The 17,841-nt window shown below is 36.7% G+C and overlaps 1 protein-coding gene across 1 annotated transcript in view; it reads right to left on the bottom strand.

The window, feature by feature from the left end:
- LOC117330840 (cytosolic 10-formyltetrahydrofolate dehydrogenase-like) overlaps positions 1-17,230 on the bottom strand; it is a 46,125-nt gene extending 28,895 nt beyond the window's left edge. The window contains 13 exon segments of the mRNA XM_033889364.1: positions 359-421; positions 813-932; positions 1,401-1,548; positions 3,636-3,721; positions 4,222-4,350; positions 6,225-6,359; positions 6,773-6,802; positions 6,804-6,863; positions 7,212-7,316; positions 8,856-9,021; positions 9,873-10,107; positions 10,504-10,645; positions 17,082-17,230. Of these exon segments, the coding sequence (XP_033745255.1) occupies positions 359-421; positions 813-932; positions 1,401-1,548; positions 3,636-3,721; positions 4,222-4,350; positions 6,225-6,359; positions 6,773-6,802; positions 6,804-6,863; positions 7,212-7,316; positions 8,856-9,021; positions 9,873-10,107; positions 10,504-10,645; positions 17,082-17,126 (1,464 nt within the window). The 5' untranslated portion in view covers positions 17,127-17,230.
- Between the last annotated feature and the right edge of the window lie 611 nt (positions 17,231-17,841).

The raw sequence follows: 17,841 nt of genomic DNA, 5'->3' as shown, positions 1-17,841 counted from the left end.
ATGGCTGTACAGCTAACATTAAATTGGATATAACAACCCTCTAAATTTTTTTAGTCATCACAACATTATATTAGCTACAGACCTACACATGACAGACTATCCCTGTCAACATACCGGGTGATAAAAGACATTGACCATTCCATTGATATAATTTATTCCAGGCCTAATTCCAGGGTTCATACAAATTTCGAGTTATCAATGAAAATTAAAATTATATCAAATTCCAAAATTCTCAATGCAGACACTGAATTTCAACACTTTTCCAGCAAGGGGCAGCATTTAAGGACATATCTGTACAAATCATGGACACATGACCATTACCAAGGACTTGACCACTGTCCAGTGTTTGACCACTTACCTTAGCTGCCTCCACTGCACGGTTCACATCAGTTGGGGTTCCTTTGGCTATCTCACATATCACCTGTACAAACATGCAACAAGTATATGAATCCAAACTTCTACAAAATTGTCAGTATTTACCTTAGAACATTAACATTTCAAATAATATGTCTTTATATTACATTAACCTGTCATTAAACGTTAATAGTTTTTGAACTTTGTGATCTGAAGATCGTTCAAAGGGCATAATAATGGAAAATGAGTCAAATGCCTGAATGATTTAATTGAATCTGTTTCTTTTCTTTTGACTGAATCACTTACTTTTCGTTTAATTTTTCATTCAAGCAACCATATTTGTTCTTGGGAGTGTAATATCAGTCAGAACAGATGAATCTCTCTGATTAAAAGACTGTTGAATGTTTAAAACATTCAAATCCGTTCCTTTGTGTGAATTTTGAATGCTCAAAACTTACAGATTCGTCGTTTGGATTGACAGTCTTGAAAGTGTTCCCATCAGAAGAGTCTATAAATTCATTGTCGATAAAAAGCTGGTGAGCAAACGAGACATCCATGTTGTTGACTCTCATCTTAACCTGCAAAATGGAATAAAGATAAATCAAAACGGAATAAAGATAAATCAAAATGGAATAAAGATAAATCAAAATGGAATAAAGATAAATCAAAATGGAATAAAGATAAATCAAAATGGAATCAAGATAAATCAAAATGGAAAAAAGATAAATCGAAATGGAATAAAGAAAATCAAAATGGACGAAAGATAGACCAAAATGGAATAAAGATAGACCAACAAGGAATAAAGATAGATCAAAATGGAATAAAGATAGATCAACATGGAATAAAGATAGATCAAAATGGAATAAAGATATATCGAAAACATATTTCATTCTGAGAGAGTTAAACATGTCATTATTAATTGGAAATTTTTATTAAACCTTAAATACTAATCTTCGGTTTAACTTTTGAAACATATTGCAGTAATAAATTTTGGCAAATTCAATAAAAAAATACTTAAATTGTCAAATGAATAATTGAATACATACAGCATCAAATACGAAAGGTTCCTTGTCCTCAATTCCTCTACTCCGTCGGATGACACAGCTCGAGAAATCCTCAAACGTGGTATTCATGTATACATCCTCAGTCTGGAGGGTGGTACCGTTACATTTCTCCTTCACCTCCTCAACTAACCTACAAACAGAGCAGACTCAGAACTGACAAACGGTCATTCTGGAGGGTCGTACCGTTACCTCAACTAACCTACAAACAGAGCAGACTCAGAACTGACAAACGGTCATTCTGGAGGGTCGTACCGTTACCTCAACTAACCTACAAACAGAGCAGACTCAGAACTGACAAACGGTCATTCTGGAGGGTCGTACCGTTACCTCAACTAACCTACAAACAGACCAGACTCAGAACTGACAAACGGTCATTCTGGAGGGTCGTACCGTTACCTCAACTAACCTACAAACAGACCAGACTCAGAACTGACAAACGGTCATTCTGGAGGGTCGTACCGTTACCTCAACTAACCTACAAACAGACCAGACTCAGAACTGACAAACGGTCATTCTGGAGGGTCGTACCGTTACCTCAACTAACCTACAAACAGAGCAGACTCAGAACTGACAAATGGTCATTCTGGAGGGTCGTACCGTTACCTCAACTAACCTACAAACAGACCAGACTCAGAACTGACAAACGGTCATTCTGGAGGGTGGTCCCGTTACCTCAACTAACCTACAAACAGAGCAGACTCAGAACTGACAAATGGTCATTCTGGAGGGTCGTACCGTTACCTCAACTAACCTACAAACAGAGCAGACTCAGAACTGACAAACGGTCATTCTGGAGGGTGGTACGTTACCTCAACTAACCTACAAACAGACCAGACTCAGAACTGACAAACGTTCATTCTGGAGGGTGGTCCCGTTACCTCAACTAACCTACAAACAGACCAGACTCAGAACTGACAAACAATCATTCTGGAGGGTCGTTCCGTTACCTCAACTAACCTACAAACAGAGCAGACTCAGGACTTACAAACGGTCATTCTGGAGGGTCGTACCGTTACCTCAACTAACCTACAAACAGAGAAGACTCAGAACTGACAAACCACTATAACGACAGTATTTATCCTGAAATGAATTCTGGGGACAAACATCAACTATGACCCAATGCCTTATTATCTGTTGGAGTTTTAAAAATCCTGATAAAACCATTTCTCGTAAAACTGTTTTGACAAAATTGTATGAAAATATAACATTCATCAGTCTTCCTACCTGCCTATTTTATAAACACACAAGAGTTTCGAAAGGAGAAATGAGATTTTCACTAATCAATTAAGTTAATCTCCTTTTGAACAACCGGGCCATGGTGAACAGATATGGCTTATTGTAAAACATCACTTCACAATCAATACAAACAAACATAATTATCAAAGAAGGCAATCCTGTGATGAACAGCAACATCGAGATTTTAGCGCAGGAGAAAACTGTTCACAGCAACATAGAGATTTTAGTCCAGGGGAAAAATGGTCACAGCAACATTGGGATTCTAGTCCAGGGGAAAAATGTTCACAACAACATCAAGATTCTAGGCCAGGGGAAAGCTGGTCACAGAAACATCAAGATTCTAGTCCAGGAGAAAGCTGGTCACAGAAACATGGAGATTCTAGACCAGAGGAAAGCTGTTCACAACAACATCAAGATTCTAGGCCAGTAGAAAACTGTTCTCAGCAACATCAAGATTCTAGGCCAGGAGAAAACTGTTCACAGCAACATTGAGATTCTAGGCCACAGGAAAACTGTTCACAGCAACATCAAGATTCTAGTCTAGGAGAAAACTGTTCACAATGTCTATTGACACACAGTCAGCTCTGAACCTAACACAAGTTAGTGCTTTCATCTACCCTACATCAATCTATTAAGGAAGCTCCAAAATAAATATACAGTATTTGACCCATGGTAATAAGTACAGTGTGTGTTTACAAAAACATCGAAGGGGCGTGCTTAATCAAACCATATACTGAGAAAAATTTGTGTGTGAAATTTTGAGCGGGATTTATTTTTTTTCATATACATGTACGTATATCTTGATGTAATGAAAAGACTGAAGACTACATTAACAGAACAGTTTGGTAAGGAACTTTTTATATGTTTCAATTAGCGTACCCATCCTCTTTCCTGAAAAAAAGGGGGGGATTGATGTACTTATAGGGGCAAGTGTGCTTATTACATCAAATATGGTATTAGTCCTTTCGTCACAAAACCTACCTCACCACGTCCATGGAGCCAGCTCCGGACTTGAAGAAGTCGGTACTTTCATCAATGTCCACATTTAAAATACCGTTCCACACAGACTGGAAAACAGAAACCAATACATATTTGTTATTTGTAAAAACTCAACCTATATATCCAGATATATGTGTTCGAAAATAATTTCATTACTTAAAATCATTATTTTTGTGTTAATATGCGAGGAGAGTCAATCCCAAATCCAAATCTTATGCAAATATTTGTATGAAAATAATACTGTTAGATAGCAGCCAAGTTGTTGGTTACCAATATAGGAGTCCTGTATATTATATGACTCCAAAAGCTCATTTGCGAATTTAAAGCCATTTCCAGATCAGCGTTCTCGAAATCATGTATTCGCGAATATGTCTGAAGAGGTAAGTTTGTGAAACAAAGTTTTCGGATATGGATGGGGTATTAATAGGTATGGAATTTACTGTCGGATAAATATTTTAGTCAATCAATATTTTAACAAACCTCTAAAAGACATGGGTAGGTTTATCACTAGTAATGAGATTAATTGTTGTATAAATATTTTTGTCAATCTTTCATTTTAAACACTGACCTTAAGAGATGAAATCATTTTCTCCTCCTCAGCAGAGAGCTCCAGTTTGGCCTGTGAGAGGTCTTCCTTACCAAACTTACAAGCCTGTATCATTTTCCCATTTTCATACTGTATCTGGGTAACATTCACCTGTAATGAAAAGAGCATAATAGGTCAGAGGTCAATTTTACTTTCCAAAATAAAGTGAACACCTGACCTGGAGTCATTTTGAGACTGGATTTCTCTGTTGTAGCTGGTGGCTGCTTCACTGAACAACATACAAGAGGCCTGTTGATGCTACCCATACTGCAATAACTCAGAACTGTTTGTAATCCCTGCTTTAATCTGTGACCTCAGCTTTAAGTCTGTGACTTCAGCTTTAAGTCTGTGACCTTGGCTTTAAGTCTGTGACCTTAGCTTTAAGCCTGTGACCTCAGCTTTAAGTCTGTGATCTCTGTTTTAAATCTGTGACCTTTGCTTTAAATCTGAGACCTCGGCTTTAAGTCTGTGATCTCAGCTTTAAGTCTGTGACCTTTGCTTTAAGTCTGTGACCTTTGCTTTAAGTCTGTGACCTTTGCCTTAAGTCTGTGACCTCAGTTTTAAGTCTGTGACCTTTGCTTTAAGTCTGTGACCTCAGTTTTAAGTCTGTGACCTTTGCTTTAAGTCTGTGACCTTTGCTTTAAGTCTTTGACCTTTGCTTTAAGTCTTTGACCTTTGCTTTAAGTCTGTGACCTCAGCTTTAAGTCTGCGACCTTTACATCAAGTCTGTGACCTCGGTTTTAAGACTGTGACCTTTGCTTTAAGTCTGTGACCTCAGCTATAAGTCTGTGACCTCGGTTTTAAGTCTGTGACCTTTGCTCTAAGTCTGTGACCTTTGCCTTAAGTCTGTGACCTCAGTTTTAAGTCTGTGACCTTTGCTTTAAGTCTGTGACCTCAGTTTTAAGTCTGTGACCTTTGCTTTAAGTATGTGACCTCAGCTTTAAGTCTTTGACCTTTGCTTTAAGTCTGTGACCTTTACTTTAAGTCTTTGACCTTTGCTTTAAGTCTTTGACCTTTGCTTTAAGTCTGTGACCTCAGCTTTAAGTCTGCGACCTTTACATCAAGTCTGTGACCTCGGTTTTAAGTCTGTGACATTTGCTTTAAGTCTGTGACCTCAGCTATAAGTCTGTGACCTCGGTTTTAAGTCTGTGTCCTTTGCTCTAAGTCTGTGACCTTTGCCTTAAGTCTGTGACCTCAGTTTTAAGTCTGTGACCTTTGCTTTAAGTCTGTGACCTCAGTTTTAAGTCTGTGACCTTTGCTTTAAGTATGTGACCTCAGCTTTAAGTCTTTGACCTTTGCTTTAAGTCTGTGACCTCAGCTTTAAGTCTGCGACCTTGGCATTAAGTCTGTGACCTCGGTTTTAAGTCTGTGACCTCGGTTTTAAGTGTGTGACATTTGCTTTAAGTCTGTGACCTCAGCTATAAGTCTGTGACCTCGGTTTTAAGTGTGTGACCTTTGCTCTAAGTCTGTGACCTCCGCATTAAGTCTGTGACCTCAGCTTTAAGTCTGTGACCTCAGCATTAAGTCTGTGACCTTTGCTTTAAGTCTTTAACCTCAGCTTTAAATATTCGACCTCAGCATTAAGTCTGTGACCTCAGATTTAAGTCTGTGATCTCAGCTTTAAGTCTGTGATCTCACCTTCTTAAGAAATGTGAACCACTCCAAGTATGTGTTGAACCACAGAACTTTATTCTTGACCTGAGATTGTTATTCAATCTGATGTTAGCATGAGTAATCGAAACCCCTTTGGAGTGAATTATCATGCAATGATTTATGTGGTCAAGGTCATAGTGCTCTCTGTAATAAGTATAAGATACATACAATGACAGCTATAATTGATATCCCTGCTTTTAGCTAAAATTTTATCTTAAATACACTGCCATAGAAAAACAAAATGAAATATGTCTCAAATTCTTCTTTATGGAGTGCCAGTACATTTTTAAGAAATGGCTATTTTTATTCTCGCCTGTCCATCAATGACTTACCATCTTGCCATCGTTGCCATAGAGTGCAAGTCCATACTTGTGGACTACACCTTGCTGTGCTGCCCCTTTCACATCCACTTTGGTCCCAAGGGGTTCCATCCGGTTCCAAAGACGCGATCCAAACAAGGTCACTTTCTAAATATAAGAACCAGCACAAAACCATGATAAAAAAAAGGCTGATAATACAATGCTAAGGAGTTAAAATGTGTACTCTCTAAACTATAGGCAATATCCTAACAGTAAACAAATCATCCTAAGAGCTAAAATTTTTCAGATTTTATACATTTTTGAATTAATGATCAGTTTCTCTACTTAAAGTTTGAAGTTTCCACCATATGATCATATACTCAACGTTACGACACATAAAAAATTTCAAGACATGAGCTCATTTACTCTCATGGCATACTGAGTCTCTGGGTTGAAATAAATAATTAATATAGTATTTATGAATTCCATGATCGTTTAAACATTTTTCTTGTATCATCTCCAAAACGGAAAGGGACTCTATTGATTTAACCTGATTGTGGTAGTCTGATAATGACACCCACCTGATCGTTTATAGTTGTCCAGGCACCAGGGCACCTTGTCACAGCCTCGGATGAAGTTGTGGATAGCTGAAGCTGACTGGTCCATGTTAATCTGCAAATCACAATATCTCACTGCACTCGTAGTATGTGACAATTAAATTATAAATTTGTAATTGGTAACTAAAACTCTTTCAGTACGAAGTGTAACAGATAATTCTTCTATACAGAGTTTTCCAATAAAATGGTAATAAAAATAACAAAAGATCAGCAACGTAAGCTATATTTACTTGTTTGTTGAAGTTTTAAATAAAGATATTATTCATAATTTACAGTTTTCAAGGAAGGGTGACTACGTTTCGGTGTCTGAAGCAAAATGATTCAAACAAAAAATGAATTATCCCGACTCTAAAAAATACCTCAATTGGAATGACCAATTTGACTATAATGATCGATGGCATACCTCAACTAAGGCTTTTTTGTTTAGCATGGCGTCATATGTGGCTCCCTCCTCACTCTGGACGATACTTGGGGCGGTGCCATGTGTAATCATTCTCACAGCATCTCCCTACAAACAATTTCAGATCTTATAATCACTATTTCAATTTATATGTTCAGCCACCTGTCAAACTAGAAAGAAGAACAATGGAAAACGGAAAATATTTTTTTGTTGGTTTGCTGGAATCATTGCCTTACCAACAGCCAGAGCTAGCTTGAGGTTGGGTTTACTTGTAGTAGCTGGTGCCTACCACACTGTAAATTATACAGGAAGCCTTCTACATGCTATCCACAGCATTGGAATGAAAGACACACAATAACAGCACAAGACAGTCAGTGATCTCAATATCCTGAAGAAACACAATCACAAACTCTCTAATGTAGTTAACAAACCACACTGAACTATCAGCCTAAAACAATGTTGTATGTAAATTGACTGACCGACCTATCATACTCCTATACATAGTGATATGTAAATACTTTAATCTGTGATTGATTCCATCTGTCTATTTTGTAGTGGTCTACCTTCAAAGCAAATTTTTTTCCAAATGGTCCTTATTTTCTTCCAGCGGGGCTACCCCCCCCCCCCCCCCCCCCCCCCCCCCCCCCACTCCTGAAACACCCTACAGGATCCTGCACCCCCATTTGATTTCTACCTATATATATATATATATATAATGAATGATGAATGAAAAATCAGTGTGATAAATGCATCCTCTTTCCCAGAAAAGGTTATCGCAAGAGCTACCTTCGCATGCCAAATATACCTTCTATCCTACTATAAGCCCTGAGGCTAACACACCTATTAACAGAAAGCTTTATCCCTTCTATTAATTTATTGTGAGGGGATAATAAGTTTGAATGTGCTTATAGGGACCAACTGTTAGGTCTAACATGATGTAAGATAATTTGGAGTTTTATATACCGCTGTATCACAGCAACATAACCGTCTCAAAGTGGTTCACACATTATCATCCCTCGTCATTGGGCCTTTAGCAACCAGTCAATGTGTTTCTCAACTCCCTGGGGAGAATACAGCCGGAGCTGCCATTTCAGCGCTGATGGCTTACACACATTTCTTACACTGCCCTACCACATACTTGTCTGTTTGTTTGTTTGTTTTTGTTTAATGTCCTATTAACAGCCAGGGTCATTTAAGGACATGCAAGGTTTTTGGAGGTGGAGGAAAGCCGGAGCACCCGGAGAAAAACCACCGACCTACAGTCAGTACATGGAAACTGTCCCACACTGGTTTTGAACTCGCAACCCAGAGGTGGAAAGCTAGTGATAAAGTGTTGGGACACCTTAACCACTCGGCCACCGCGGCCCCAGCATACTTATTTACAGCCGAGTTGACTGGAACATAACAGATTAAAGTAACATGTTCAAGGATACAACACAGCACCTGTGTCGCGACTTCGGTCATGTAGCCCTGTGTCCTACCACTAAACCATCATGTTGGGACTAGAACTTACGACCCTTTAGTTACGTAACCCTGTGTCCTACCACTAGACCACCATGCCTCTATCGTAGTCACAGATAAAAAACGTAGGTATTTTACTTTGATGCCAATGACAAGTATGAGATTCATGGACCATCGCTAACTTACCATGGCTTTGACACCTTCAGGGAAGAGAAACCTGTTGTAGATACTGTCGACAGTGTCATTAGGATCCACGTAGGTTTTCCTCTGAAGCAGAATTGGCCCTGTATCTAGTCCGTCATCAGCCCAGAACACGGAGAAACCTGCGGACGGATCGCCCTGCATCAGGGTCCTGGTGAAACACGACAAAAATAACATATCAATTCTAGTTTGGGTCCTTCATTAAACGACAAAAACATACTAATTCTAATGTGGATCCTGGTTAAAAAAGACAAAAACATACTAATTCTAGTGTGGATCCTGGTTAAAAACGACAAAAACAACATACCAGTTCTAGTTTGGATCCTGGTTAAAAACAACAATAACTACCAAAGTGTAAAATTAATATCAAATTTACAGTATAATCACTGTATATTATATTTTCACAGATTTGATCAGTATTACAAAACCAGACAAGAAAATCTCCAGTTGGAGAAAACATCCAATGACAAACAGTCTGCCAAGTACATGTGCACTGAGATTCATCCAAGCGTGGCTAAGACTATGTGTGGTGAAAAATATCGTTAAAACAAATGGTCAAGTCATTATCAATACATTATACATAGAAAGGTTTACCACTAAGCAAAAACTTATCGAAATATTGTTAAATTGGCTTCTTTGATTTCAATAAGAACTGTAATAAAATATGAGAGAGATCCGATAGGGACTTTTCTGAGCAAGAACAAGAGTTTTTTTTTGTGAGCAGGATTAGGTAAAACACAAACCCAGTTGTTCAAAAGGTGATTAGCTTAATCACTTGATTTGTGGAACTTCATTTCTCATTTGTTGCAAAACCTGTGAGTATATCGTCTTTAAATTATGCCAGTTGGAAGAAAATTAAGAATTACAGAATTCCATTAAGTTTTGTCAAGTTAGTTCTACCAGAAATTATTATATCAGAATTTGAAAAAATGTTTTTAAAATGTGATTAGCCTAATCACCTTTTGAACAACTGGGCCCAGTTTCTCTTTGGGTTATACCTACCAGTTAATGGCCGATGCACCTCTATGCCTCGGAAGCAGAGAAGGGTGATAAATGATGCTCTGTTTCTTAGGGAAGTTGATGACATCCATGGGGATGAACTGGGAGCAGAATGGCAGAACATTGAGCTCTGCCCCCACAGATTTGTATTCGTCAAGTATTTCAGGAATTGCCTGCTTTTTCACCTGCCATCTCTTGTACTTAAATACCGGGATTCCATCGTCAGCTGCTGCTGCCGCTGTAACCGTAACATGTTAAATTATATGTAAAACTTAGAACATTTGAACCTGCAACTCAAATTTGATACTTTCACAACGGTCATGAAGTGAAAAACTGGTTATTTTATACATCAGAAATTCTTTTACAGTTATGTAATACACAAACATAACAGAAAATGTATGCTGCCGCTTTGATGAAAATAGAAGTATATGCAAAATCTAACCAGCTTTGATGGAAATGGAGGCAGATGCAAATATATTTTTTGAGGGGGGGGGGGGGGAAGAAATAATCAATTTGCTGACGAGAGGACAAAGTCGCGAAGCATACAAATGCAGAGGCATAAAAAAAATCATATTCAGTTGTTAAATAATGCCACACTTCAAGTCTGACGAAGGCTAATGAATGGTTGTCCTACCTAGGGGGTCAGGCTTGCCATTTACATCAGGCACAGTAAACACTCCGACGATGTTGTGTCCATCTTTCTGTAGAAGACGATAAACGTCCGCCCCGAACAAACTCTGGCCAATCACAGCTATCCTCATTTTTTCGTACCACGCCTGTAATGAAAACAAACTTTCTTAAAGTCTTTATATGCGTGTATATTATGTCCAACGTTTAGGCCTTCGTCTGCATGCACTGAATTTTCATATGTGATTTCTTGATAAGAAATTCTTCTTTCTCTGTTTTAAAATGGTGGCGCATTTGCGCATTCGTAACAGCTAGGAAATCGGTTATCTCCAGTCTACTTGATAATTTGCTTTATGTCAAGGTCATCTCATTCTAAGAGTTGAACTGCACTATTACATAATGCAAATAATTCTTTTTTACTTGATGAATGGCCAAAACTTGAAGACTGAACTGCGTTGCCATGGCATTTATAGCACAAATTAATGACAGAGCTTTGCAGGCAAACATCATGAGTGTTTTGCATACATATATCATCCGAAGGATTGTGATAATTCCTAGTTAAACACAGACACAGGGGGCAGACGGCTTCCTATGACTCAGAATGAAATGTTTTACCCCCAGTTCTGGTCCAACCTTCAGATCTGGGGATCGGACCCTGGGGTTTTATCGAAGATTATGTGTGGACCCCTGAGCTTTTTACAGGATAAATATAGTACTCGGGAGGCCAGATATATCTTTAGGAACATATAGTCCGATAGACTCTTGATTCGATCCTCCGACACACATTTTGACCTTTATATCTCATTTTATCTGGACAGGATCACATCTCTCCCTTACTTACACAATAACTCCTAGTATGGCGACAGAGTTTGGGAGCTTGTCAGTCTATATATATAGATCTATCTTTTGACCTAGATTTTAAGAACTGAAAGACACAATTGAGGTTATTACTAGAATTATGTGCTTACCTGGTAAATAAATCTACTTCAAATTAAGTTATGGAGAAGATTTTAGTATTTTTACCGCATAATTTTACTGACAATCTCTCAAAATTTTAAAATGTTATTTCTTAAAGACAAATTTCATAATTGCTTTCTTGAAAACCCTGGCAATCTTTCCTTTATAATATTCATGACCCTGATAGTATAAGAAGTAAATTAAATGAAAACTATTATTTGTTGTTCATGGTTTATCATCCCATGAACTGACAGGATCATATTGAAGGGGGTCGCTTTGTAGAAGCTGGTGACTACCTCACTGAACAACAAATGAGACTAAGAGGCCAATTGCATGCTATCCAGAGCAAGTAGGGTATAGTTTCTTGCCCAAGTACACAACCATGTCAGCAAAGACTGGTTCGCTTCCCAGTTTCCTGAGAAACATATAAACTGACACACGGGCAGGGTGCGTTGAACCATGCACCTGGGATCTTCATCCGAGATTATGTTTGCTTACACTCCATCCAAATGAGTCCCATATACATAAACTACATGTATATAAACTTGACTCAGTATTGTAAAACCGTAAATATAAATAGAGGATATCTAACAGTGTCTTCAGTAATACCAAATATATTTCACTAGTGGGGCTTATATTTTGATATTTTTCACGAGTGCGCAGCACGAGTGAAAAATATCAAAATATTAGCCACACGAGTGAAATATATTTGGTTTTACTGAAGACACTGTTAGATATTCTGTTTATTACATTTTTTATCAACGAAAACCCTACCCCGTATGCTTACTAGGACTACAGCGATAATTTGTAAACAAAAAAAGTAGTTTCCCCTGTCTAGTTGCTGACATATATGTCGGGCTTTCTGATTGGTCAATTATTTTGGTATTTTCTAATCATTAATTTGATTGGTCAAATCAGCAAAAGTGATTTTTTTCACTAGTGAAAAATATCACTTTTATAGAATGAATAATTTTTGATATTTCACTGGTAAAAATGTAATAAAGTAATATATTTATATCTACATGTAATAAAAAAAAAAAATTCAAATCAATAAAATAAAATATATACATAAATATGTTACCTACTTTGAATAACTATACACACTTGAGTATTGTAAACTGTATAAACCTGTGGTATGAACACCGCAAAAATTTATTTTTTCCACTGTGATGTTGGCCAAGATCAGCTTAGTCAACATTTGTGAAGGACGTTGGTAACAGGTTGCTAAAACCGTACCTGAGGTGATTATCTGCATGTGCATATATACATTTATATCTTACACGTTTAACCGAAATGACATACGCGATGTTATAATGCATTATAAATTAGTTACCTATTGTATCAATCCTTTGTAAGTCCAGGGGGTGTACACACAAACTTTTCATCAAAGAAGGATGTAGGCTTAATTCGAGACAACAAATTTGTATTTAGCTAGCATTTTTATTGAACAGTTATGTAATGGGCTTTTTTGCTGGATAAATTTATGTACGGTAACATGTAAAATATTGCTACCAAAAGAAATGCTCTTGCTTCTACATAGCTATAAATCAAAGTCGTCTTCCTGAAACAATTTTACCAGTCAAAAATAAACTATCATTTGACATTTAATTAATGGATTACCCCTATAAGCAAGTAGCATGGGTTTAGTTTTGCACTGTCTAATGTCCTATCAACAGCTAAGGTTATTTAAGGATAGTCTCCCCATCCGAGAGATGCATGCATTTAGTCTATATATATACATGTGTATGTTTTGGGTAGCTATGATCTGTTCGTTTTTGTTCCTTGTGATAGCAAGGAACTGACGCCAAATTTATAGTGCTACCTCACTGAAGTATACTGCCACAGACACCCAGCAGGACACCTCACCTAAACACACTTTACCGACAACACACGAACGTGACATCCAACTCCCTTAAATGCTGAGCATAAAGGAGCAGCAACTTCCATTTTTATAGACTCTGGTATGTCTCGACAAGGGGACAGAACCCAAAGCCTTCCTCACAGCAGGCAAACACTCAACTAAAGCCCGAAAGTGAGGCAGTGTCAAGAGAGACACCAGGAAAAAGAAAGTCGATATAAAGAAGAGCAAAGATATGACCCCAAATTTAGTCGCCTCTCACGATCAGGCAATGGGCACAATTCTTACACCCTGTCTCCAGGACAGAATAATAACTACTTCTTTATAAATAAGACTAAAAATATGTAGGTACAACATGTACACAAATGCCCTTGTTCTCTACTTTATTTTGACCCCCTACAAATGACCTCAATAAATATCTATACCAGCAACATGGCCAGACTGCTGGAATGACAGACGGGGACAGACAAAAGTACGACAGACAAAAGTACGACAGACAAAAGCACAGACAGAATCTGGGTAAAACAGTTTGCTCCAAATTAAGTCGTACAGGGGCCATAAAAATACATATGGGCTTCAAATGTTAACCAATATATTTATCCCTGCCCCAAAAGCTGAAAATATCATTTACAGTTTCTAGATTTTACTCATTAAAAAATTATGTATAGCAAATGATTCTCTATATTTTACTGATATAAGATGTCTGTCCTATTGTTTGAAAATGAAAATAAAAGAAATTTAAACATTTCTAACATATAAAATCTCTAGCTATCTAATACATAGACAATGTGACACCTGTTACTGAGAGAGGGATTAACATACATTATGTATGTACATGTACCTACCTTGCTCGACTTCAGGGAACTGGTATACACATACACTTATGCTGTACGATATATAGATATGTTATATAAGTAACTTATATCCCAACTAGAGGCAGGTCATACACCCCTTATACACTGATAATGAGGACAACTCAACAAGATGCAAAATGTCAACAGTTTCATGAAACAAGTCCGTGTGCACACGTGTATAAAGGTCAAGGCTTATTTTTATCACATAAGTATTTACTATCATACTATACAGATAGTCCTATAAGGCCAAACCAACTGAAATGTTTATCAGACTTTCTAAAACTTTGTGTTTACTCCCCAACTGGCAGGCGCAATGGCAATTTTTTGTTATAGTCGATAATTAAAAATCAATCTGTTGATAACAAGTTCATGTAATTAGAAAATCAGATGGCATCAATCTTTATTTCCCCATAGCAACGATTAAATACAGAAAAAGAGTGAAAAGAAACTGACAAGTTTATTTTTAAAGTAAGAAATAAGGATTTGTAAAAAAATTATCACAGTCAGTTTACCGGACCCCTCCTGTAGGGGGTTGTAGCTCATTTCGATGGGTTTCACACCATTATCTAATCAAGACAAGAGTGTGATACTTTTCTCTGAAATATTACACACTTCAGATGAAATTCAACAGGGACGAGTAGATCAGGTGGAAGGTTGGTGCCAAGAAGGGTTCCGAGGAATTTTTTTTATTGTTCATTGTCCATGTTTGGTAAGGCAAAGAAATAATCAGATCTAAAGCTCTGTAGAAAACTCAGGTACAAATAACAGGTGAATTCATTTTAAGGACTCACACAACTAAATAATTTACTATATGTTATTACTAGTGACCCCATCCCTTTATTCCGTCGTTTGAAGTTCAAATGATGTGAAATGTATATCAAATTAAAGTTTGAAGTTTTTTCTATCAGATAAATGATGTTATTATATAGGTTTAATGGCATATAAGAGCACACGGGTACTCGAAAGACAGTAACCCTGACATTAACAGTACACTGGGGAACCCCCACCTGGGGAATTCCCACCTTTTTACACCTAGAATCCTACGCCATTCTATTTTCAGTAGGAGTGTATATTTTTGATTTTCCAAACCTCAAGACCCTACACTTTATTCTCGTATATAGAAAGTCCCCATTTCATACGTTATTTATTCAGGAAAACAGCTACAACCTAAGAAACACATTTTCCTCAGTGACTTGGTTCAGGTGAAACACAAGCTGATTGGCTGATTTAGTTGTGCGAGTCCTTTAAGACTTATATCACACTTTTGGGTTAAAAAAGTCCTCTGCAAAATTTAATTTTACTATAATTTCTTTGTACTTTCAACTGTTTCCAATCACTCGCCCACACTTCATTCATGGTTGCATATAATTGATGTTTGGGGTGTTGATAAAGAAATGCATAGAAACTTCCCATGTAAAATACTGATGCACAATACCGTGTATGTTAAAAGAAATGAAAATTAGCAACAAAATTAAATTACCTGTGGCACTGTCATCATTCATACACTTACCAAAATATTGTTAAAAAGTATGTTGCGAAAATTTAGGTAGTAATTAACTTTTGAATTTTCATGCAAATAAAAATGGCAATAAATGAAACTACATATCATGAAAATGAACTTGCAATTGAAACCAATATCTTTTAGCATACAAACTTTTGTTAAAATCAGCATATCATCAAATCTAGGAAAATTCTTTTAAAAAACATGTACATTATGTAAATGATAAGATTATATAGCAGAATAAGATTGTGCGGGAAGACTTTTAACCTGTAACTGAACAGTAGTCTTGGAGTAACCTAATGCCTCAAGAGGTGTAACATTTACTCATGACTTTTAAAAACTATCAAAGTCAGGTATAGGTTACAGACCAAAGAATTGATGCCCAAATAATTAAAGTACCAGCTGGCCTGGTGAAAATTCGTTTGAAGTTGTCACTTTTTTTGCACCCAGAGATCATCATATACAGTCTTCTCTCAATTAAGAGATTATACAATTTTGATAATTGTAATTTTTAAACTGGAATCAGACAAGGCTCTCCAATTTTGTTGCTATCGTTTTTATGAAAATTTTAATTTTGGCTGAATGCGAACCTATGCATATGTAGGTGCGGAACATTTATGGTTTATAAAGAGTGATATTCCATCAATGTGTTTGATTCAAAAGTTAATACATTTGGTTAGAATCCTTCTACTAGAAATTAATGCCAGTTTGATCGAACAATATATGCCATATGGAGATATTTTGGTTCATATTAAAAACTAAATAATTCTCTACACACAAAAATCTATTCCATACCACCACCACCCTCCTCCATACTAACACACACACACTTCTAATTTGTGATGGAATTTTTACTAAATAACACCCCCCCCCCCCCCCCCCCCCCCCCCCTAAATATAGATATACAATAACTAGTCTACATCAATCAATTAAATTACACAAGAAAAAGAAGCAGAGTACTAGGAAAGCCGTTTTAATATGTTACAGTATTACCTATTTAGCTAAGTTTTTTATTTAAAATCTTTGGCTTAAAAAACATAAGTTTGAAAACCGCCGAACAGCTGATTTCAATTTACCGGTATACTACTGTTACTCGCTAGGAAACTTGTAACCTATTTTATGTAACGGTACTTTCTAATTTTCGTGTAAAAATGGTTTTGATGTAAGGAAACTATGTGGCTATTTAAACAGTATGTTGTTCAACAGAAAAATAAATGATGAAGTGAATGCTATCATCCATTTCTTTTTACATAAGATCAAAGATACACACGATTCACTCAACACGTTATGCTACAGTAGCCCTGATCACTGAAAGTCAATGAATGTCTGCATGAATGGAAATTTTCGACTTTACTTCTGCAGCTTATTATGACGATACGCCTATCATGTAAACCAGATAATGTTATCGGCCTTACCTTGGAGGTCGAAAAATATCGGACGAACTGACGACTGGCAAACATTTTGAATCTGGGACAGTTTACACAGATAATAAGCCCGGTGGTCAAATATCTTTCCCCAACCCACGTTCCCAGGTTTCTGCGGAGTTCAAGGTCACTTAAAAGAGTTGCGCTCCATGCGGTTTTGTATGACGCTTCCTGATTGGTTGATAGGGACACACCTCCAATAGTAACATGTGCTTTTGATAACGTCATAGAGTTTGTAAACATGCCAAGCAATGCAACATTTTTTAAGTGATCAAAGCTATGCTAATCACTGTGTTTATGGCAAATCATTTGGGTTTCTATTTATTTATTCCAGATATCTGTATTTAAATAAATATATCTCTATATAATTTTAAAAATGCAGATACAATGTATATCTATTTATAATCAAAGACTGTATGCGTTTTTAGAACCGAGATATATATATCTGTAGTTCAAAAACTATATACATTTATGCATTTTGAACACAAACACTGTATTCTAATCAAAAATAAGATGCGGATATCTCTATATAAAACACACAGATGGATCAATATTTCTATTCATTAAAGTAGAGTAATTTGAATTGAAATAAGATGTATCTATAATTAAATTCATATGAATACAGATGTAATAATTTTGTCAATGAAAAGAGATATCTGTATTTGAATAGAGATATCTGTATTTGAATAGAGATATCTGTATTTGAATAGAGATATCTCTTTCTGTTTCATAATTAGAGTAATAATCTGTA

The sequence above is a fragment of the Pecten maximus genome, chromosome 7 (genome assembly GCF_902652985.1).
Source record: "Pecten maximus chromosome 7, xPecMax1.1, whole genome shotgun sequence".
NCBI classification, from domain to species: domain Eukaryota; kingdom Metazoa; phylum Mollusca; class Bivalvia; order Pectinida; family Pectinidae; genus Pecten; species Pecten maximus.
This window is presented reverse-complemented; position numbering and strand designations above follow the sequence as displayed.